The following is a 23,218-nucleotide window of genomic DNA, read 5'->3' as shown; positions in this document are numbered from 1 at the left end:
CATTAATATTAAAATCACTGGATGTGCATGACACCAGACTGCATCTTGTTCTAATCTCTCTATATCGTGGAAACACATTAATAACAACCTTTTGACCATCTTTTAATCTGGTGTCTGTTTAACTAGCTTTTTGGCAAGACAGCATGAGAAAAGAAAATATAAAAGAATTCATGTGAAAAGAAATTAACATGATAAAAAGGTCACCCTTTGTCATAACAGGAAGTAGTGTACGATTAAATAGAAGCTGGTGGATAAAAAATTTTTTTTGCTTGCTTGTTTCCCTTCACTTTTTCTCAAATTTGGTCACCTGCCAATTCCCACCCACCAGTCAGTTCTCGCCTATCATACGACACCAACCAACCAGTGAGGGTGAAGGTTAGCATGTGCTTCTTTAAAAACACGTGCATCCAGCACCAAGTGGAAAAAATACATCTCCAAATGAGAGCTGGTGGCAACCAAAGGTCAAACAAACAACACTCGAATTTATACAAGGAGTTTGCACTCAATCCAAAAATCCTGTATGATCCTGCGTCCAAAATCACACACAACACTGTACATGTTAGTAGTAGAAAGATCACTGATCAGTGTCATGACATGTGTTGCAAACAGATTATGAGCCTTGCTCAAATCCTCACTCCAGAGTGAATCCTTTTACAATCGTATATAAAACACAGTATCAATCACCTGATTTGTGCCACTTCTCAGAAGCTGCAGTGTCCAAAGCAGGAGTTGGCTTACAAACGGTTTGGTGTGTCAGTGCCTTTAAAAGTCCTCTTTTACTATTTCACTCTAGACTGTGTGCCGGTAGAGCCAAACTCATCACATGCTTAGGGCTGTTAGGGCTGGACAAATCACTCCACTGGGAACTTGGGTGCAGCATATTTCATTTCCAGGATATATTTTTTTCTGGCGAGCAAATAGATAAAACGTCTAGCAAACAACCTCCTTATTGACTTTCACATCTGAAATGTTTGGGGTCCATGTTTAAATGTGAAGCTCTACATAATGGTCAAACATTCCTTGATGCTGTGGTTATAGTGAAACACTTACTAGTGGGAATTTGAGGTGTACACGGATGACGCATGATGTTCTCAGTTTCAGGAATATGCAGCTGTTAAGAAAAACGCCAACAAATCCGAGCAAACAACAAAAAGTCAAGGAAAAAAAAAAACCTGCATCCTTAGCAGAACATGTACACAGTTTGTGGTTAAAAACACACACAGAGAGAGAGAGAGAGAGAGAGAGAGAGAGAGAGAGAGAGAGAGAGAGAGAGAGAGAGAGAGAGAGAGAGAGATAGGGTTAGGGTTAGGGTTAGGGTTAGGGTTAGGGTTAGTATAAAGCTGCTTGCCATACAAATAACTTTGCTTACATGTGATGCAAACAGAGCACACCAATGTATCGTATAGTTTAGTGTAGACCAGGGGTCACCAACCTTTTTTGAAACTGAGAGCTACTTCTTGGGTATCGATTAAAGTGAAGGGCTACCGGTTTGATACTATTTATAGAAACCTGTTGTTGACCCCTGGTGTAGACTGTGGGACTTTGGCCTAGTCAGGTAGTAAAACTGAAACAAGAGAAACACCTAAACATCATAGCATACAGGCAACTTCCTGGCTGTCTGGTGGGTTAGCTCGTAACTTTACATAAAATTTAGCTCATAAATGTACAGCTCATGATTGTTGGCTATTAGATGCTATAGTGACATCCAATTTACAAGGGATTTTACTGAATACTGTTTTTTTTTTCCACAAAATATGGACCTTTTGGCAACTTTTTTCAATCCAAGGAGCACAGAATGCAAGAACGGCTGTCGGCACTAGTCTGTGGTGTGTTGGAGTACAACTGTTCGCAAAAGACTTGAAGCAACAGAAGACGATTATCAGGCAGCGCTAGCTTTTTGACACCGGCTTGCCCCGTCACAGCCCTTATACACACTGCTAGAAAAAACCAGAACCATCGGACCCCCGACAGAGACACCTAAAAGCAAATGTCAGGCTGCAGTCAATGTCTGTAGATGTTTAAACAGAATGTAAAAAATGGTTTAAATAGTTAAGTATTTTTACCACACAAGCATTTCAAAGAGGGGAGTTTGTTTTCTGTGTGCACTAGCGAGCGAGAGAGAGAACTAAAAAACTGGAGGTCAGCAAGGTACATGGATGGAGATGTGAGAAAGACTGCAAAAGTGCAGATGAATGCAGCTCCTGAGGCATAAGCTCATTGTCCCAGAGAGAGAAAGAAAAAAAAAAAAAAGAAAAGAGAGTCTCGTACATAGCTATGAAAATAAACAATGGGCTGAAACATGAACAACTCGAAGCAGTTTACAATTTTAAACAGCTGCTTTGCACAGATTTCTTTAGGAATCCCTTTGACTGGTTCCTGATTTGTGTAAAATGAAAACAAATATTCTGGTCTGTAAAGGAAATTTTTTGACCATTTAACCTTTTATTCTTCAACTTGGCAACTTCTTACTAAAACAAACAAAAAAAAAAAAAGCAAGGCTGATGATCACGGATTGTTTATAAAGTGTCACATGAAGTGCAGGTGTGTTATCACAGGGCTGCAAAAATGAAAACATCCCTGAGGAGCAGGAAGACACAGGCCTCTTTGTAGAAGCAAAGTGCAAATGGGCACGAACACACACACACGCACGCGCACACACACACACACACACACACACACACACGAACATCTGGGTCATTAGATGCTTCCTTAAGACATCTTAGTCTCTCGCTTTAATCCTCGCATCCATTTCTACTCCTTCACTAATACACACTAATTAGGCATGTGTGATGAAGATTAAAGAATCACAAATAAAGAGGAAAAATACCATGCAATCCTACTTTTTTTAAAACATAAGCTTCTATTCACTTAATGATTCATAATAGAAGTGAAAACTACCTGAGTTCTAGACACCCTGTCATACAGTCATATGTCAAAAATGATTAACGAAACACAAAACGAGTGATCAGTAAAGACATTCGGAAATAGCAAAAAAAGGTAAGGCCACTAGCTAGTTTTTAAAAAGGATCTTATCAGTTCACAGGATTTAACCCTGTTCGCACTCTACAAACACACACCATGGCACAAATCAGGTCAGACCAGTCAGTTGCCCGGATGTACAATTTTGCACTATGACCTGAAGCCTGTAACACACATGTATGTCTCTTAGTAAACCAGTGACTGACAGTTATCCTTCTTTCTTTCTTTCGTTAATCTGTTGTTAGAACAGATTATAGTGTCACCACGGGACTAATAAGAGATTCAGTCCTTCGAAATTCCACTACTGAACACTGCAATTGTGTCTTTTGTGTCATGTTTTGACCCTTAAGACAGCCATCGACAGTATTCCTTGTCTTCTCAGAAGAACAGACGATGACTGGTTACGTTCCCCTCGCTCTCTGAACAAAAGCCTCTTCTCACACTCTCGCTAGACGATACCCAGACGCGCGGTCATACAGCGAGGTTAGTTAGTTGTGTCTGAATATCTCTTCGTCGAAACGAGACAGCTGTGTATTCATTTCGGCAAAGCGGTGACAAATGAAATGCATTAAAGGCAACAGAGGAGCCAGGGAGTGACATATACATATATATATATATTTTATGTACATATATACATATACATACATATACACATTATACATACATACATACATACATACACACACACACACACATACATACACACACACATATATATATATATATATATATATATATATATATATATATATATATATATATATATATATATATATATATATATATATATATATATATATATATATATATATATATATGGCAAGGGGGGAAAGTGTGAGGTATCATTTGTTCAAATATTTAGCTCTAAATGAAGTGGAAAGTTCAGACAGGGTTGTGTCAGGAAGTTCGGGCGCTCTCTGTTTGCATGAGCTCGCTCTTGCCGTGTAGCCAGATGGAGAGGAGTCTGCGGCTGACAGCACAGCAGAGGCCAGGACAAGAACGAACAGCCACTTAGTGCAACGGGGAAAGAGATGCGAAAACGCCCAAGCGTTGACAGAGCGAAAGACCTGCGAGCTTCCTCTGTAGCCAGCTTCGACTGGGTCTGATTGGTGGGGAGGTCATATAATAAGATTCTTTTAGGAATGAGAGTTGGCATACCTTCAAGCAACACACACACACACAGACACACACACACACACACACACACACACACACACACACACACACACATATATATACACACACACACACACACCTTTTAAATGTTCCCAAAGGTGCTCACACATAAAGACACAGAGCAGATTTCCCCTCAGGACTGATGACCTAATATTAAACAAGGATGTCAGACTGAGACATGTACTCTGGCTCTGCCAACTGGATACTGGCCCAGGACACACACACACACACTAATCAGCTGACATAAATAATTCATAACGCACAGTGAAGGAGAGTGTAGAGAAATTGTTCCGGTAAATTTATTATGGTAAAAAAAAAAAATTGCTAGGTGCAGATGGGCTCGTATGTGTGTGTGTGGGTGTGCGGCTTTTTTTATTTATTTATTTTTTGCAATTGTCCGTGCACTCCAAATCTTTGCCAAGCATGGCTGTTTTCACAGCCATTGCTATACTTTATGCATGTCATCATATAGCAAAGTGTGGGTATGTCACACTACAGGAAAGACAAGACACAGATCATGTGTTAATGCTCTGTGTGTACATGTGCGTGTTTGTATCCGAGCTTCGTTTTCAGGTTTACCAACAGTCATGTTTAATGTTAGAGCTGAAGTTAACAGCAAGAGGCTTTGGGTCATATAATAACTGCAGCAAGCTTTCAAAATAGCATTGCTTATGCATACACGGCATGCGGTGCAGCTTTCGAGGTGTGCGTGTGTGTGTGTGCGCGCGTGTGTGTGCGCACAAAAAGCATCGGGTGAAAAGAAAACGTGCCGTCATCATCTTTCCTGTTCATTCACATTCCTTTACTCGCTGACCTACTACATACTAGGCATTAAGCACATGCTAACGACACTGTTCGCGCACACTGCTATCCCGACATGAAAGGTGTGTGTGTCTGGTTTTACAGTAGTGGGTGAGCGGTTAAGAGGCGTGGTGCTAATCCCCTCTGAAATCTGAAACAAAGTCCAGAGTTATGGTTAGAATATACATATAGAGAAAGAGGTGTCTGGTTTTTTCTCCATTATAGTTTAAAGAGCTATGAAGGGCAGCAGACGGAGAACGAACTTCACAACCACATAAAAAAAATAAATTTAAAAAAAAAACATTTTGTCCGAGGAACTAAGCGAGCTGAGGTGTGGACTGTGTTTTGACCAAGCTGTGGTTATTTAAGCATTTATCAAAGCTTTGTGGGATTCGCTTCCTTAATTCGTTACAAAAACGTCATTCGTTCTGCTTTCAAAATGAAATAAACGCCAACCTTTGATGAGACTCTCGCCATGGTTTCTGCTGATTAGCTCTGCATCTGTAAATAACAGCGACTCCAGCCAGCATGCAATTGTTATTTTTGTGAAAAAGCCCATTTTTATTATACACAGCTCACAATAGCACAGGTCCTTAGAGTCTTGAATAGCACAGCCTACTTCACACAAACGGTGTTAAAAAAAATAATACAAAAAATAAAATTAAATAAAAAATGCCTTAAAATGGTCATTTTTTCAAAGAACTGTTTAACCAGGTGGCTTTGGCATCACACGCATTGTGGATTTATAGTGCACTAATATTATTAACATATAATTATTGGAATGACACCTTAGTGGGAATGAAAGAGTTGTAATCCAACTGAACTTCATGGGAATCGAACATCTCTCTAGGTTCCTTTCTAGGATTATTCTTGTGTTCAATAGGAAAATAAGTCAATCAGCTATGATACTAGTCATGTGTTAAAAAATTTAACATACATATCGCATTTAAGTAATATTTCATAAGGGCACCTGGAGGATGGTTTGCTCTCAGGCACACACACAGTTCTAACATGGCTGCTTGCCCTCTGACGGGATTATCATGCGTTTCGTTGCTATGGTAACTTTGGCTCGGATTACATGTACAGTACATGTAAATAGAGATTTTCGACAGAGTTCATAGTAGACAGTTCTTTCGAATTCGGTGGTCGAAATCATTCCATTTGCTTGCAAACATGGTCACTGGTACTGTATTTACAGGCAAAAACATGGTTTACAAAACAATGGCAAAAAAAAGAAAAGAAGTGTATGGGATTGTTTATGAAATATGCTGTATTTTTCCATGATGTTTTCCCGTTTGGGATGTCAGTACGGATGAGGGGTTAATTTTTCAACTGAGGGAAATGAAATTTCACATCAGTTCCAATAAATGCCTAATGTTATAAAGCTGCAAAGGACTGTGATGCAATTATACTGAACGGTCATGGCGAGAAAGGACAAAAGAGAGAGAGAGAGAGCTGAAAGAGTAAGATGGCTTGTTTCCAGCTGGATGCACTCTTCCTGCAGAGTCATGTTCATGCTCAGATGATGATGATGTTGATGACGAAGGTCTTCGAGAACGGTAGCGGTTGAGCCACTTCACGGCTCACTAAAGTTATTGTATGTAGCTCATAGGAGCAGTTGATAATTGATTGTACTAAGACACAAAAAGCTATAGTTAACCAACACAATGGCTTTTCTAAAACTGATGAAAAAGTACAGAAGGAAAGCAAAGCTTCAGGTGCGACACTTTTGTTCTAGACCACTTTCCCGGAGACGGAGCAGAAATCTCTTGTGAAAAGATTTGTGCACGCGCTAAGGCTCCTCGTGCTTGGTTACACTGTGTGAAATTACATTTTAACATGTGTGGAGAGATATGGATACACGCTGGAAAAGGCCTGTCTGACCGGACAAATTAAACAAGTGGTACCACTGCTGGTTAAAATGTTAGCGTTGGTATAAATTAGCAACGCTAGCAGAGCATTAGATACAAATTACAGGTCTAAACATCAGTGAGGAAGCATTATCTGTGATAATAACATACTACACAGACGACCGCCTTGCTAACAATAATAGTCTAGCAAGAAAACATCTATCCCTTTTATTTATAGGGAATTGTTATTCAGAGTCGGAGTTTACATTGTACCCTGAGTGTGTGTGTGTGTGTGTGTGTGTGTGTGTGTGTGTGTGTGTGTGTGTGTGTGTGTGTATGAAGGAGAGAGATAATGGTGTTTTCTGGAATCCTTCCCATCGATCAATACAGCTTTCCTTCAACTTAATGCCCTGTGTCACATGACCTGTGAGTGTATTTCTGTTCTGGAGCCAAATATCTCTGGAAGAGTGTTGTGGGTGGATTGATTCTGAACACTCAGGAAACTTTAACAACCTCAGATTTCTAGCAAAAGAAAAAAAAATAAAGGATTAACACTTGTGGTCAAGAGAGCTTCCTAAAGGCCAGTTATATCGCCCTGGACTACATTACCCATGAACCTACTTGTCGCCCACACACGCAGTCTTGTTAGTGAAATGATTTTCATGCTTTCAGACTCTATAATAAATCAATTTGTGTGTTTGTATACATGAGCATATTTGTTTGCACGTTGAAGTATGTTTCCTATATATCCGATTTTCTCAATAAAAAAAGAAAAAAAATTACAAACAGCAGCAGATGACAGTTAGACTCACTGTAGATTACCTCAGCTACAGAGAGAACATTAGCAACCAGGAATTCACATAATTCACCAAACTAATTTTCATGATGATCATGATGATGATGATTTGTTTAGTTTTTTTAAGCCCTCCTTTCTAAATCCCAGGTGATGTTCACTTTAGTGTACATGCTCACCACACAAAATGCCACTGTAAAACCTGTATAATGAACATGCGTGTCCAAAAAAAGTGTCCTCGGCATTTCAGCTAGGGCAAAAAAACAAACAAAAAAACATTACTTTGATTATGTATTGTAGTTTATTGTAAAAATAACTGGGAAAACTATTCAATTTGGACTACGTTCCCCATTTTGTGATTATTTTTACAGTAAAATGTATTCTTGCACACAGACATAACATTTTCCATCCGGTTGTCAATCAAACCCCTACACAAGCTAGGGCTACTCTCTCTCACACACACACACACACACACACACACACACACACACACACACACACACACACACACACACACACACACACACACACACACACACACACACACACACACACACACACACACACACACACGCTGACTAGACTGAACAAAACCCGGTTTCAGCAAATGTGCTTCTGTAAGCCTGATTGAGTAGCGTTCCCGTAGGAAAAATACGCAGACACGATCCTCTGGCCCGCCTCAGGCCTATAGCCAGGTCCGTCCAACGCACCGCCACACTTTAGAGCTTTTTAGCGAATATATGTTAGTCAGCCATTAGCTCACAGCATAGCACTGAAAGCAAAAGGAAAGTGCTTCACATCCTCATACTAAAAGCACACTCACTTCATATTCAAAATAATGGAATCCATTTAGCTAATAGGAACTCTCCATGCGTGACCATATGCCGTCCCAAAGGATCTCTAAAACATGCACAAATTATCATATCGGTTACTCTACTTCCTGATGTGTGGTGATAATCGATTTAAACTGGCTAAGATCAGCTACCATCATCAGACGTACTACTCTCCACACTGCCAAGACAGGTCAAAGGGTCACACTGCGTTTCCCACATCTCCGTAGCCCTGTGGCATCATCAACGCGACAGGAAGCTAAATGGGAAGTGAGTAGGCGGGGCTTTTTCCTTCCTGGACGTTTCTCCACAACAATGGCCAAACTTCCTTACCACAGACTAGCATGCAACGTTGTTATTGGAACTTACGGGTTGAGAGACCAGGAAGGAGGCTGAAGAGGAAACCGACTGCTGAGATTATAGTGATTGTTTGGAAAGGTGTGAGTACGAACCGAAACGCATACACGCTATTCTACTCCGAAAGGTGTTCCTCTACGGCATGGTTTTCCAATTTCCTCAACGAGAGGAAAATATTCATTTAAATCCACACACAAATTTTTCATCCTGGTGCTATAAAGCAAAGTGTGTTTGTTTGGGAATGATGCACATTAAACCAACACTGGGGACTGAAATACACACAAACACAGTATAATATTTGCTAAAAAATACAGCTGGCCCAACTCTCCCATCTGCCTAAGTTCCTCTGAAGCCCCCTTGTACACTTTTCCGTAGCTCTATCTATATCTGGTTCATGCAAGGAAGATACTTATATCTAATACAGATATTTTACAAGATATTAAGACGAATCCTACCACTCTACCAAAGAGTTAAAATCTCAGCACGGCTTGTGAATTCGGGTTTTGACTGCTCAAGAACCTCAGCTATATCACTCAGGAGATGTGTGTGGGTTTACCTAATATGGCTTGTGATATTTTACTAATTTATTTGATTCCAATTCCCAAAAAATGAACAAAACAGTGCCTTAGATTAACCCACCTTGGCCCACACCAGGCAGTTACTAAGGATGAATGAATAAATACTAAATGCATGATACAATGACCCATGTCATTAAACAGGTATATTGTATGTATTGTCTGATTATGTGCTTTATATCCGATAGCTGGTCCATATGAAAGTAAAAAAGCTCTCGCTTGATTGATTTTGTAGCTCTCTCACTTCCCAGTCCTGATACCCAAGTGTGCATTTGCATTTGTTTATCTGCTTAATGTATTCACATTCATTTACATCTTTACAACAGACCCTGATTTCTTGATTAAAGCACTTAAAACGCACTTAAGTTCCTCTTTTCCTATCGGTCGTTCCAGTAGCAGTGCAGAATAAATAAATGAACTCATATGTACAAAATGAAACTGTACACACAGCAATACAGCAGGCTGAACAGGTTTTCTTTTTTTCCCCCCCTCAGTGATTCACCTGTTTACTGATCTCTGCCTGTTACCTAGAGGGGAAACGGAAGTACACAAAGGATCTCCTGCAGCACTAAAAACCTTCTGAAATAGCATGACAAACCTGAGGGACCAGTTCTATAATATGCAATCATACATATGCATAAGGAAAATGTTTTTGTCCTGTATTACAAGTGTGTGGGCTTGTGATTACTTCTGTGTGCAGCTTTTCTTTTTTAAGAACAATAACCTTTATATCCAAGAAACCATTCACAAGCAGATCCATGCGTGTGTTTGAGTAATTGTGCACGTGTGTTATATAACCAAAGCAACGCACGGCATCCATAAGCCTTTGTATGAGTAAAGGAGGGTATGAGCAAAACGAGTGCAATGAAAAAAAAAATGAATGAGAAACAAACAAGAGTGGGCAATAATGGATCGAATATGAGCGTTTTCGTTCATGTTTGATGCTGTAAACGTAAGCAACAATAGACGTGTACAATGTAGAAATGGTTGAAGATGCGAAAACTGACAATAATAAAAAAAACTTCTAAGATGTTTCTCGGACTGGGAACGACTTTCTGTAAACGCACTTTTATGGCACCTGCGAATTCAGATGAAATAGCTGCACCTTAAAAGCCAGACCAGTATGCTCTGTTCAGAATACAATCCCAGATATAAATCTGCCAGCTCAGCATATTCACACAGGAAGGCTCCACAGAAGTACTCTATAAGTGCACCATTACACAAAGAGACAGCTGAGCACTACATTGTGGTCGTTACACGTGTCCCAGGATACAGTAATCCGAGAGTATTTTAAACCTGCTAAATAGTTAAAGGAAGCATTCCCTTACTGCCACACACAGTGACCTTCTCCTCGGCCACTCATCCTCACTGGCCTTCCAGACGGGTCCATTAGCCGAGCAGCAGGAAGGGGAGTTAGGCCCTTTGGTCTGGTTACATTCCATTATACAGGCATGACAGGAAACTGGGTTTACCCTCCATGATGTCACCACATTGGACGAGTCTCTGGCCCAAGGGGCAGCATGGGTGCTAACGAATAAAGTGTCCCTTGCACTATATTGCACACAGGTAACACAAATCAGTACCGGTTTCCATTACAATTATGTTTTCATGGTACGAGACTTCGATTACAATTGGTACAATTTTTAATTCATAATTCTAGCATTAACTGACACTGACTATTTTCTTTTATAATACTTTTATATAAATAACCCTTTGTAGTGTCCTTCAGTGCCCACTGAGGCACAATAACATACACATTTTACAGAATATACCTTAACAATACAACGTACGAGATTATTCTTGCTTTCTCATAATCTATGGAGTATCTTTCGCTTGACGGTTGTCTTCAGAAAAATCGCTAATTCCCGAATCCGTTCTGTAATCTGGTTTTGAACTCTGTGGCCCCCACAAAACCTAATACCTCCATCCTAACCAACCTCTTAGCCATTAGAGCATGCTGTAACTTGCAGTCTGGTGGCCTGCTCTTGCACCCAAACGCTGTAATCCAAGAGGTCGCACTTCTTTTTGTTAACTTTAAAGCTTCTCTCCTGGATTGTAAAGAACAAATTCAAAAGAGGATTATATTGAAATGGGAATAGTCGAACACAATCACATCTTATTATCGTTACATTCATTTATACTGTGTAAAGTTTAAAATCTGCCATATTGATTTATAGTTTATTTCTCTTCCATTTCATTTTTTTACATTTCTATTAAATGAATAACTACATTATTTTCATAGTATTGATGGAATTATCTGGCTGGCACTCTAGAGGACGAAAAGAAAAAAAAAAAAAGACAGAGGGATAAAGGAAACAAAAAGAGGAAAGAAGGGCAGTGTGTGACCCAATGTGTGCCTCTTTAAGCACTAATGCACTGTGCCTCTGTACACAAGATTAATGACATTGAGCTCAGCTGGCAGTGTGTGTGTGTGTGTGTGTGTGTGTGTGTTTTGACTTCATCGCTGTTTTTGAGGGTGTGTGCATGCCTGACAGTTATTTTAATAGTGCTCATAGTCCAATTTGCAGTTAAAAGTTGTACATTGTGCATTTGCGTGGCTTTTTCGGAACATACATGTGCGCGCGCGCACACACACACACACAAGATCAATAGTTTCGCATGAATTAGTGTTTGAATCAGCCATGCGACAATCTGGATCCAAACAAACGTCTGTAAAAAATGGGTTATTTATTTGCTAGAAAGTCGTTTTTGCACCTTTAGAAACCTGTTGGTGTTTGTCTTCGAGGGCTTAATGATAACCAGCAATGATAAGGCATTTTCCCACCATTAAACAATGGCAAGGCTGGCTGTGTGTCAAGTAGTCTCTCACTCTTTCACGCTCTCTCTCTCTCTCACACACACACACTTTTGGAGGTCACTTATATGTACTATTTGTACTTTTGTACTGCGTTTTACTCCAAGTAGAAAGAAATATTAAAAACAATGCAGACATATTTCATATATTTTAGCCAGCTGGAAAAACAAGCAAGCCTTCAACAGAGCCAGGACCAACATCCTGTAACGCACTGTAAAGGTTATCTCTGTCAATAATTGACTCAAGCATTAGTTCTGTGCCCCTTTCCCTCCCTCTCTCCGGCTCTCAGGGAAAACCCCAGAGGGTAGATCACTTTGCATTTGTGTGTTGTATGGAACAGCAGAGGAACACAGATCAGCACATGGCTTTCCATAATACACACACACACACACACACACACACACACACACACACACACACACACACACACACGTCATAGAAAGCTTTCACAGGACAAGAGTCCAGTGGTGTCCTTGAGCAAAGTCACAGAAGCTCATCAGGCACAGAGTTATAAAAGCACTATAAAGCAGAAGTGCTGTTCAGAATTGGCCCACCTCTGTGACCAATCTAATTCATATCTACACCAGAATGCTTGATACAGACTTACCAGTAGCTAGATCTTAAAGTACATTTTATAAATCACAATTCTCAGCTGACTGTCACTAGGCACGGTTGCCTGGTACCTCTGAAAACAAAGCTGTTTATGCATTACTGTAAGACCTCGGAAGACTACTGAGAGAGTGTGACAGACACAAAACACTAATTGTCTATGAGAAAAGCTTCGGATTAAGAACAAGTCAAATTCAGCAAGAACGACACATCAAGGGGATTATTCTAAAACATTTCTGGTAGTTATTAGTGACTGGTGGTCATCCTCTGAAGCCGAGCATAATGATAACCGTTTTTTATTCGGTGTTAACACTTGATTTATTTATTTATTTTTTTTAATTCTCATAAAACTCAGAAAAATCATACTTTACTTGCTAGTTACTTCGTAAGCACCAGTCTGGTGTGTTGAAGAAATGCTTTTTTGTTCATTAACGTGGGTTGAAGTTTGCGGTCTGGTTAGAATTGTATGGTTTTATGAGGTTTGGTGGAACATTTGTGCAACTCACAAAATACATTTACAGGCTATTTCAGACTTTGTACACATAAAAGTAAATTATGCCAGCATACAAAACAGGGACAATTCATTAATTGATTATCAATTTATATTTAATGAGGAGATTAAGGGGAGGGGCTGTTTGGATTTTTAACGTCTGTTAGCTGCCACAAAGACAATACATTTCAGAGTCTGATCTAGCAAGATTTTTTTTACATCTCAGGACCCTTTTCCCAAATAGCGCCTCTGTAATTAATGAACCTGATATCTGCAAATGTTCAGACAAGTGTTTTCTAAATGATTTTAAATGACCCCCCAGCAGTGTTCATTTACATGAAATTGTAAGTCAAAATGTTTGTCACTTGCCCTAGTGATGATGATAACCATAATGTTACACTGAGACCACCAAAGGACAACGCTGAAGTAGCTCAAACCATTAAAACAGACACCTCTTTATCTTAATCCATATTAGTCAATAACTAAAATCTATTCAGGTGGTTATAGAAAAACAGAGGACAAGCATGTAGTTATGAGAGCACGGAGCAAAGGTTTATGTCTAACATCTTAAGGGGTAGAGCATTTAAAACATACAAACTTTTCTCCATCCCCGTCATTTATTAGATATAGTCCAAGACTTTCTCCCTTCTACCTACCAATCTCTGTCCCATCCAACACAAGGTCAGATCTTAATCAGTACAAGGGATACAGATTGCTAGTGTGAAGCAACAGCTAGTTCGATTGCCACAATTTGTTTTGCCTCAAAGCTATCATTCTTCACAAGTGATTGAGAGAACCTGTAAGCTGTTCATGCAAATCAGAAATTTGAATAAATCAATTACAACTATAATTTACCTGAGAATTGCTGCTCGGCAACCAAAACGAACTTGGCACAGACCAGAGTCTACAGGGTCTCAAAGCGGTAGCAGGCGTGATCTTTTTACTCGCAGGCAGTAGACCGGCACATATCCAACCGCTATGCACCTGTTGTATGTGTATTCGGTTTACATGGCAGTGGGTGAATTGAAAACTGGAAAAAGGCTTTCGATTCAGCAGCTACACTGGACCAAATCCTACACAAAGTACTTATCTTTTCCATGGAAAGGGATTAAACCAAACGCAGCAGGGTAGCAGCCCTGACTTTGAATTCAGGTTTTTTGTTAAGCGCCAAGAGGGCGTGTGACTTCCTCTGACCCCATCATCACCATATTTCTTTCCACAAACGACTTCTTTCGACATACCTAGGTTTCGAGGAGATTGAAGGTTTCCCAACAATCGTTCAACTCAATCATAAACCTTTTGCGCAACAACTGGAACGCAATCTCCTGATACGAGCGGTACGTGAGATTTTCCTCAATAAATATCCTTGAACGCGAGATTAAAATGCCACTCGCTCACTGCTGAGCTTCCTGAACTAGAAGAAGTATTGAATGTGTTTTCTGTCTGAGGCATGATGTGTGGTTGTGTGTGTGGTTTTGTATGTTAACAACAAAGATTTGTCACATAAATACGGTGGTAAAAATGTATATATTATTAAATTTTTTTTTTATTATTCTAGGTCATCCAAAAAAACTGGTTGTACGTGTTCAGCAAAATTGTGTAGGTAGTAAACAAAACCAGGCTAAACAGAATATTAGAGATTGGGGTATTCTATGACTGATCAACAATAATAAGTACGGTATTAATCAAAGTTGGTCAATGCTGTGTATGCATAGAGAATCGTGTTCAGAAAATAAGTGAACCATGTACACAAGTAAAGGAAGTATCCATGTTACAGGAAATTTGATTACTATAAATCAGCAGGTCAAACTTCCCAGGATGTTTCAATATGTACTCATGGACTAATAATAATTGGTTTATATGAAATGAATGCAATTGGAAAACAAATAAAAATCCTAATCAGGATGTACAAAAGAGGCACAAACAAGATTTCCTCTGGTCATAAACAACTTTGACGAATTTTATACGACCTGGATGAAATGGCATACATTTGATTTCTTCTCTAAAATTTTTCGACATTGATCTGATTTTTGTTTAGTACTTTAGATTACATCATCTTTTGAGCGTCTCAATGGGCGTGTTCTAATTAAAAGTCGTACGTGGTTTCACTTTTGGATACGAATGTAAACCATCAAGACAAATAGGTTCTAGGGTCAAAAAATACCCTTCTAATTCTAAAAAGATACCCAAAAGAAATTTATAACCATTTCAATGTAAGTTTTATTTTACAGCTGCTTAAGTAACAAAGACTAATATGTCATTTTGACTGTTTTGTTTTAATTTCGTACATTCCATTGATGCTGTCGCAAATCTCCCCTTCCTGTGTGTGCCTTGGATATCAAATTCATCCACTATATAAAAGGAAAGCGTACCGATTTAGGCAAGGATAATACCAGCCTGGCCAATTGTGTTAATGGATAAACCAGAATATCTCTTAATTGAAGCCGATCCTGGTGGCTCTCAGATCCGCCACTCGGCTTCAATCATCGGTGTCCTCCATCCGTGTCACTGCCTTCTGGTTGCTTCTTTCTTTCTGTCACAAAGCTTTTAGTTAATAGGAAGTCATAACACTAGATCAAAGCCTGTGTATACTTACACGTCCTCTTGCTCTCCATCGGGCTTGGCTCAAAACCGCTCTTCACTCTGCCTGAGCAAAACACTTCAATTTCTATAATGGACTCGGATCATAATGCCTTTCTACCAGGCCATGTTTACCAAGCTGCAGCTACACAGACACTAACTAAACACAGAGAGCGATATAAACTGCACTATGCCTCATGGCATACTGTACTCCTGCACTGGCCTACTTTGCACCAGCTCAACTTACTGGTAAAAAGTAAATCTACACAGAATTAAATGCATAAATAAAGAATCATTCATTTGCCGTTTTTATTTTTTTCCATTCAACTGTAGTAGCAACTAAAGATTCCAGCTAGATATAAAAGAAATGAGCATCTGTTGCACAGGCTCAGACAAAAAACAGAAGGTGTGGCTGGTTTAGTCTCATCCATTATATATATGTGTGTGGAGAATATGATATGACTGATACCAATTTACCTGCACCAATTTACACATTCTTCCTACAGCGAACATACTAGATGCACCAGGAGCAACCGTCTCCTCTGGCCAAATACATGTTGGGGGGCGATTTTCTTCCCAGTGGTTGACTACCAAATCCCTCCCCAGCATTTCACAAGCCATCTTATTTTAATTACAAACCCAGCCTCCAATTAGGGGCCAATAAAAGTGGGATGAAAGAAAGAAGACAGACCTAACAAGGGGATGGATTTTACACCCTTTGGTTTCCGCCACTGAAACACACACCACACAAACACACAAATCCATTAGTCAGGGCTTTCTGATTTAAACAGGGTAGCTCTATATGCGTGTGTGTGTGTGTGTGTGTGTGTGTGTGTGTGTGTGTGTGTGTGTGTGTGTGTGTGTGTGTGTGTGTGGGGCGGAGGGGGTTCTGGGAGATGAACTCCACAGCTTTCCTTTGTTCTCTCAAGGCTGCATCCTGCCATTAAGATCTCGATGCACAAGCTGGGTTTTCTTGCTGGCACTACCATGCTTGGAGTCAACCCCCAAATCACAGCAAGTGAAAAAGAAAAAGAAAAAAAATCCCAGAGACGGAGATTGTGCGAGTGGGCTGGGGTTGGGGGTGTGGAATTGAAGGCAAATGCCAAACCCGACCTACAGTCAAGCAAATAACAGTAATTTCACCAGGTGAAAGCAAATCACTACATCCTCAACCCTTTCTACAAAGAATCTTGGGAAGATCAATACAATTTCTTTGCACCATATTTTTTAAATTATGTCTAAAATCAATAACCTTCCAGAAGTACTGTGCAATAAAGTGCAGGCTTCAACAGTTCCAGAGTTCTTAGCTCACCCATTGGCTCACGGTGTCAGACCTCCTTCAAGTCTGGTGATGGGCTGATGTAATATTCAACTTCAATCAACTGATCATAGCAGGTACTCAACACAAGCAGTGACAACTGTGAAATACAGCCACTGCATCATTCCACAAATGCAGTGTGTGTGTGTGTGTGTTTGTGTGTGTGTGTGTGTGTGTGTGTGTGTGTGTGTGTGTGTGAGAGAGAGAGATTTAGGTTCAGGGCCACAAGCACCTGACTACAGAGATTTATTTTCACACATCCTGTGACACACAAAGCTCATAGCTCATGGGATACACACCAAACAGCCAAACCACATTTCCAGCATGTGTGTATATTTATTATTACAACATATTTACATTCACCGTCCACGCAACCTGCCGGGCAGATGTGCAAAAAGACTAAATGTCTCGTCGGTTTAGCTCAATACAAGATGATTCAGTGTAGGACAGTTACAACACGCTGCCAGAGGGAGCACATTCAATGTGTGTGTGTGGCGTTCTGTTGCGAAGCCAGTCATTTCCTCACCAGGTGTGGCAGGAGCACACACATCCCTAGACACCCTTTAGTTCCTTAGAATGGTATTAGAATGTTACAAGATGGATGCAGAATACGGGAGGAGCACATACAACCATTTTTTTTTTTCCCTTCAATTTTTCTTATTCAATATACAAAGTAAGGAAGAGATGTTAAAGGAAAATCAATGAAGGGGCAGCGTGATACTGCTTATTGCAATTCCTCAGTTACTGACGTCACCCTGAAATCGATTATCAGTGTTTAATTCTTCTTGTCTCACCACTGTTAAACACTGAGAACTATTTATTTATTAATAAATGACACATCATACCTCTAAACCATTTATAGCAAGTTTGTTCCTGCTATCATAAAAGCAGCTTGTCATGTGACCTACAAATCATCTGTCCTGAAGACTTTTCTCTGTTGAAAGACTTCGACTGTTACGTGCCGGTCGACTCGTTCCAAAAATGCTAAATGTCTCCTCAGAGAAAAAAATACAATTTTTGCCTAATCAATAATCATGTCTGAATGTCCAGTTACTAAACTAGAAATATTAGTATTTTTTAATAAAAACTAAGTTTCCTGTCTCAGAACTAACTGTTTAATATTTTCTCACGTTTTCACTGGTGCTCGGTTAGCAAAAGCGAAACCGAAGCAAATACTGAGACCTTGGAATTGCTCAGTTCAAGTAGACAATCCTGATCTTCTGCAGAGTTTAAGATAAATAAGAAAGCAGGTACTTTTTCCAATCTTATTTCATGTTAGTCAAAGTTTGGGTGTAAAATGTATGACATTAGTGATTTATACACTTATATTAGGCCCTGTCAGGATGCTGCTGTTGCTTCTGGATGTCTTGCTTGATCACATTCAGAAGACAGCTGGCAGTTCTTTAGAGCCAAATATGTAAATTAATATGTGTGTGTGTGTCGTAGGTGGAAGTAAACTGAATATCTCAATATTGCTTTACACATTGTCCAAGCCTGGGTGACGGTTCTACCACATTAGATGCCAGACTGTTCAACAAATTATGAGTTACAACACAATAGAATACATAATAAAGGTCACGGCCTCCATGCTGTCTTTTAGACTTCGAAAATAAAAAAACGTTTGACTTACAAGAGTCAACCCACATAGTGGCACGCAAATAGTCAGGAATTGACTGGTAACCTACAAGAATGTGGCTTATCACCAGCATGTTCGTCACAAGTGGGTGAAAGATGAGGAGTTGGACGTGAGGCAGAGCAGAATCATATAGAGAAGGGTGTCAGCATATCCACCCTCCCCAATCTCGGTCCAAATTTATAGGCTGGATTACTCACTAGTCTTGTAATGAGTCATTACACAGCACACAACCACTGCACTATCAGGCAGCCAGACAACAAACAGTGACTTCTACTGACTCTGGATTTGTGTAACCTTCTGAATGAATACGACTTTTAGATAAGAACTTGCCTCCTTATATGGTTTGCTGTTTTAATGCTACTGTAATAACTGTATGGTTCAGTACCATTAAGCGAAAGGAAACATGGCAGAAAATCTATCAGAATGACCTCCAATGTCTGACCTCAGCTTTTCGAGACCTTTCTCTCGACCTCCTCGCTGAGGTTAGTGCTTTCAGCGTTCCACTTTTATTGGCATACAGAGCATTTTACTTTGGGGCAAGTACTATGCCTATAAACATAACCTTGAGAATAGATAATGAAATCAATTTCCAAAATCCAATTAAGAAGAGTGAGCTGTGCATGTGCATGTGTTTGTGTGTATGTGGGGGGTGGGGGGGGGGTGTTTAACATCCAGAAAATAAATTAAATTATGTACATATACATTTCAGGGAAATGTCTTAAAGTTTATGCCGCAACACCATAAACTCCGCCAAGCAACAAATCTATTCATTTATTCAGCAGGAAGAAGCACTTCTCAAGGGGAAGGAAAAGTCAGCAGAAGTTGGAGTATGAAGTATGAATAAACCCTGACCCTCATGACAAACTCGACACAGAGAATCGCAGTGTTCCGTGCCTCGTTTTACACGCCAGCCTCGGCTCCGCTTACGTTAGTTGTGGCATTTCATACCGAACAGTCTAGCAGCTCATTGTGAAAGATGCTGATTTGAATTTATACTTGCGATGTGCTTTTGTGCTGATACGCCAGACTTAATCGCCTTCGGTGTAGGAGTGACGTTGGAAGAGAACGCATAGGTCACGATCCTGAGTAGGCTTAAGCCGGCACTTCATCTATTCATTGTCTGGGCAAGAGTGCATTCTTAACATGAGGCAAAAACACACTCCTTCACACATTGTCTGTTATGGTGCTCTGCACAATGGCCACTGTATATAAGGATCGTAAAAAAGAAATTTCCCATTCAGGTGTTCAATAAATTCCATAAGTTCAATGCCAGGCATTGGGGGGGGGGGGGGGGGGGATTAAGCAGAAGCCCAATACAAACAGCATACATGCCAGTTCCCATTACTCTAGCATGTGCGCCTGGTGGAGATAGAGAAAGAGAAACGCTAGACTAACATATAGCATGGGGATGTGGGGAATGTCAAAAACAAGTGTGGAGAAAAAGCCACTGCCTCTTCCATCAGCATCAAAATGCACTTTTGGTGGAACATTCCCGTAACGCTTACGTCATCGTTTTGTCATTTAACCTTGCCTAAAATAAAAAAGTCTTGTTTGTAAAACCTCATAAGGTCATTTATGATGTCGGGGCTACCACTCAGTGTCATGTGAAGGGTATAAGAAACTAGTCAAGTGACCTGTAAATCCAATCTGACAACGGGACGAGGGTAGGAAATAGGGCTTATGTTATGATGTAAGAGTTTCCATGTGAGTCTTTACATGTGAGTAAGAACCACACTGATAGTCTGTACAACATACTGTACACATTACGCTATGGTTCTTGGGTGTGTAAGCGCTAGGCAGCGGACCGGTACCAAGCCGTGGATCGGAAAGAATAAAAACTTTGTTTATTTTGTTTCTATTTCTTATTTTATTGACTTTGGCTGTCTTCAGGTGTTCTATTTTTTTTCCAAAAATGACCATTTCTGCCTAGGCCAATTTCACGCACTTGATTCAGTCACAGCTTTTTTTCTAGGCGTCGATAAACGGAAGCTTCCACTGATTCTGCATTAGGTTCAGTTGATTCATATTTTCATTAAATGTAATAATTAAATCATATCATATGTATACTAGTAGTATGATATGCATGAAGGCTCAATTTTTTTTAAATATATAAGAGCATATAAATAACACGAGTTCTTTATTCCTTGTTTTAGATGCTTTCGAAAAGGGAACCGAGTGCGTTAGAGATGAATGAGGCCTCTCCTGAGATGAGAGAAGTTTGCGTGCTTGAAGAAATTTGTTTGGCACTTCGGTACCGGTGTGAGTCGGAAACAAACTGTGGAACACAGCGAGAACCCTGTAGTCTAAACACAATCTCCCACCGGGTGTTTAAGCGGAACATGGAAACATAGTCACATGATGCATCTGGCCATATGGGCATGATTAGAGACTTCTCGATCCCACAATACACTCTTTAAAAAAAGAAAAAAAAGAAAATACAATAATTGCAAAAATACAACCTGACGGCGTTTGGGAAGCTATTCTAGCAGAAAAACACAAAGAGCCAAGATGTTCGGCAGCTCCAGAAAAGCAACGTGGGAAGCAGAAAAGAATTAAGTGTGGGAAATGAGGAGCAGAACCCAGGGGAGGTTCCATACAAAAGAGGGATTATCACACAAACTTTAATAAATGGCTTTATTACGTCTGAATAAATTCTGCCTCGGTGTGACAGCTTCTCTATGCCTAAACGCAAAAGGCAGTACGCATCAATTTGGCTAAAATTCTACGTTTGATGTTTTGCCATTCCATTTTGGTATCATTTAAAACCAGCTTTCTATTGTCTTCTATTCGCTCCTTTGAAAGCTTGAAAATCATATTTTTCCCCACACTATAATCACTGCCTTAACTATACACTACATTCCCAAAAGTATATAAACACCGGACCAATCGTAAATACCCCATTACAAAATTCATCCTCTTTTTTCCCCACTTATAATAGTCTCCACTCTTTTGGGAAAGCTTTCGACTTGATTTTGAAGTGTGGCTGTGTGGATTTGTGATCATTCAGCCACAAGAGCATTACTGAGGTCAGGCTCTGATCTCAAGGCGGGAAGGTCTGAGGTTGAAGTCGGCGTTCCGGTTCATCCAACACAAAGGTGGTATTAGTTGGGTTGAGGTCGGGGCTCTGCAGGACACTTAAGCTCTTCCAGTCTAACCTTTACGAACCTGGGTTTCTGCTCGGCAGCAGGATCAGCAGGAGAACTCGTAACGATAGAGCTGACAACATTATTGTAAACAACTATGTGCTTTCAATTTTCTGACGAAGAAGCACATACCAACTTTACGGTCAGGTGTTCTCATACTTTCAACCAAACTGCTGTAGATTTGCTAGAAGAAAAAAAAAAAAAGATTCAAGCCAATACACACTTCCTGAGGAAATGTAAGCTTCACACTGCTTTAAACACCTGGTAGTAAAAATGCAAAGGAGGATTGGTATTGTTTTGGGGTTTTTGGCCTACACACTCACGCCTCTCTGAACACACACACACAAAAAAAAGTAGAGAACATCAGTGAAGGGAGGGAAAACGAAACCACTGGCAACGCGTCCTCTTCTTTCTGAATCCATGTGGGGCGTGAAAACAAATAAAGTACCTAAGGAGTGTCACACACCTGTCGCGCGTGCGACATGACTAACACACAACACGAGCAAACTGAAAACTCGGGTGAAACTAACTTCAATTATAATAATAAATACTAAACAATAGCAATGTACTTTTTCTTTATTATTATTATTATTATTATTCATTCAGCACGTTGCGCTTTGGTATTTAAAGCGCACGTGAAACCCTGAGCGCACCTGAGAGAGATCACCTGATCAGCTTTGCATCTAACCAAATGGTGTGGGGTTTTTCAGCGATTAAACAAACCTTGAGCACATGAGTGAAGGAGTAGTAGAGGAGAAGATTGACCTGCACACTGACCTTCATGGCTGCTGAGAGCTGCAGTCCAGGAGCAGAGAGGTAACACCAGCGCCACAAGTGCAGCGAGCAGACAGGTGTCCAGCTTCATGTTCCGCGGATCAGGAGCCTCTGAAGTTCAGGAGCACAGTGTGGAGAAGCGCAGAGTCTCAGCTGCAGCTCATTGTACCGCTTCTAATATCAATGTTTCGCCTTTTTTTGGTATTAGAAACAAGTTGCACAAAAAAAAAATACTATAAACTATTTGTTTAATATCAATTAAATAAGCATCATTGTGGTGCTTTTTTTTTTTTTAACCCCACACTCCCGGTGGCGTTTCCGTGTCTGGTTTCCAACGCCGTGGAAAAAAAGTGTTTCAGCTCCGCGTTCAAAGCGATTTAAATGGTTGCATTTCCTCCAGAGGGGAAACTAAATATCTAATAAAATAACCAAAGTTGTTAATATCGTTAGAAATGATGATGAGGTCCAGTAAGATCACATTTGTGCCTCTCG

At 40.1% G+C, this 23,218-nt stretch overlaps 1 protein-coding gene across 2 annotated transcripts in view; it reads right to left on the bottom strand.

The window, feature by feature from the left end:
- The window catches only part of sema4f (sema domain, immunoglobulin domain (Ig), transmembrane domain (TM) and short cytoplasmic domain, (semaphorin) 4F), a 54,243-nt gene that overhangs the window by 30,757 nt on the left and 268 nt on the right, over positions 1-23,218 (bottom strand). The window contains exons 1-2 of one of the 2 annotated variants that reach the window (XM_083541293.1): positions 22,730-23,218; positions 22,085-22,136 (exon numbers count right to left, since the gene is read on the bottom strand). The exon at positions 22,730-23,218 is cut by the window's right edge and continues 268 nt beyond it. In XM_083541293.1, coding sequence (XP_083397419.1) covers positions 22,085-22,136; positions 22,730-22,735 — 58 coding nt within the window. In that variant the 5' untranslated portion in view covers positions 22,736-23,218. The remainder of the gene's footprint in view (positions 1-22,084; positions 22,137-22,729) is intronic. The other variant, XM_083541292.1, reaches the window with a different exon arrangement.

Source organism: Silurus aristotelis, assembly GCF_946808225.1.
Source record: "Silurus aristotelis genome assembly, chromosome: 5".
Taxonomy (NCBI): domain Eukaryota; kingdom Metazoa; phylum Chordata; class Actinopteri; order Siluriformes; family Siluridae; genus Silurus; species Silurus aristotelis.
The sequence above is the reverse complement of the archived record's forward strand: the minus strand, read 5'-3'. Positions and strand labels throughout refer to the sequence as shown.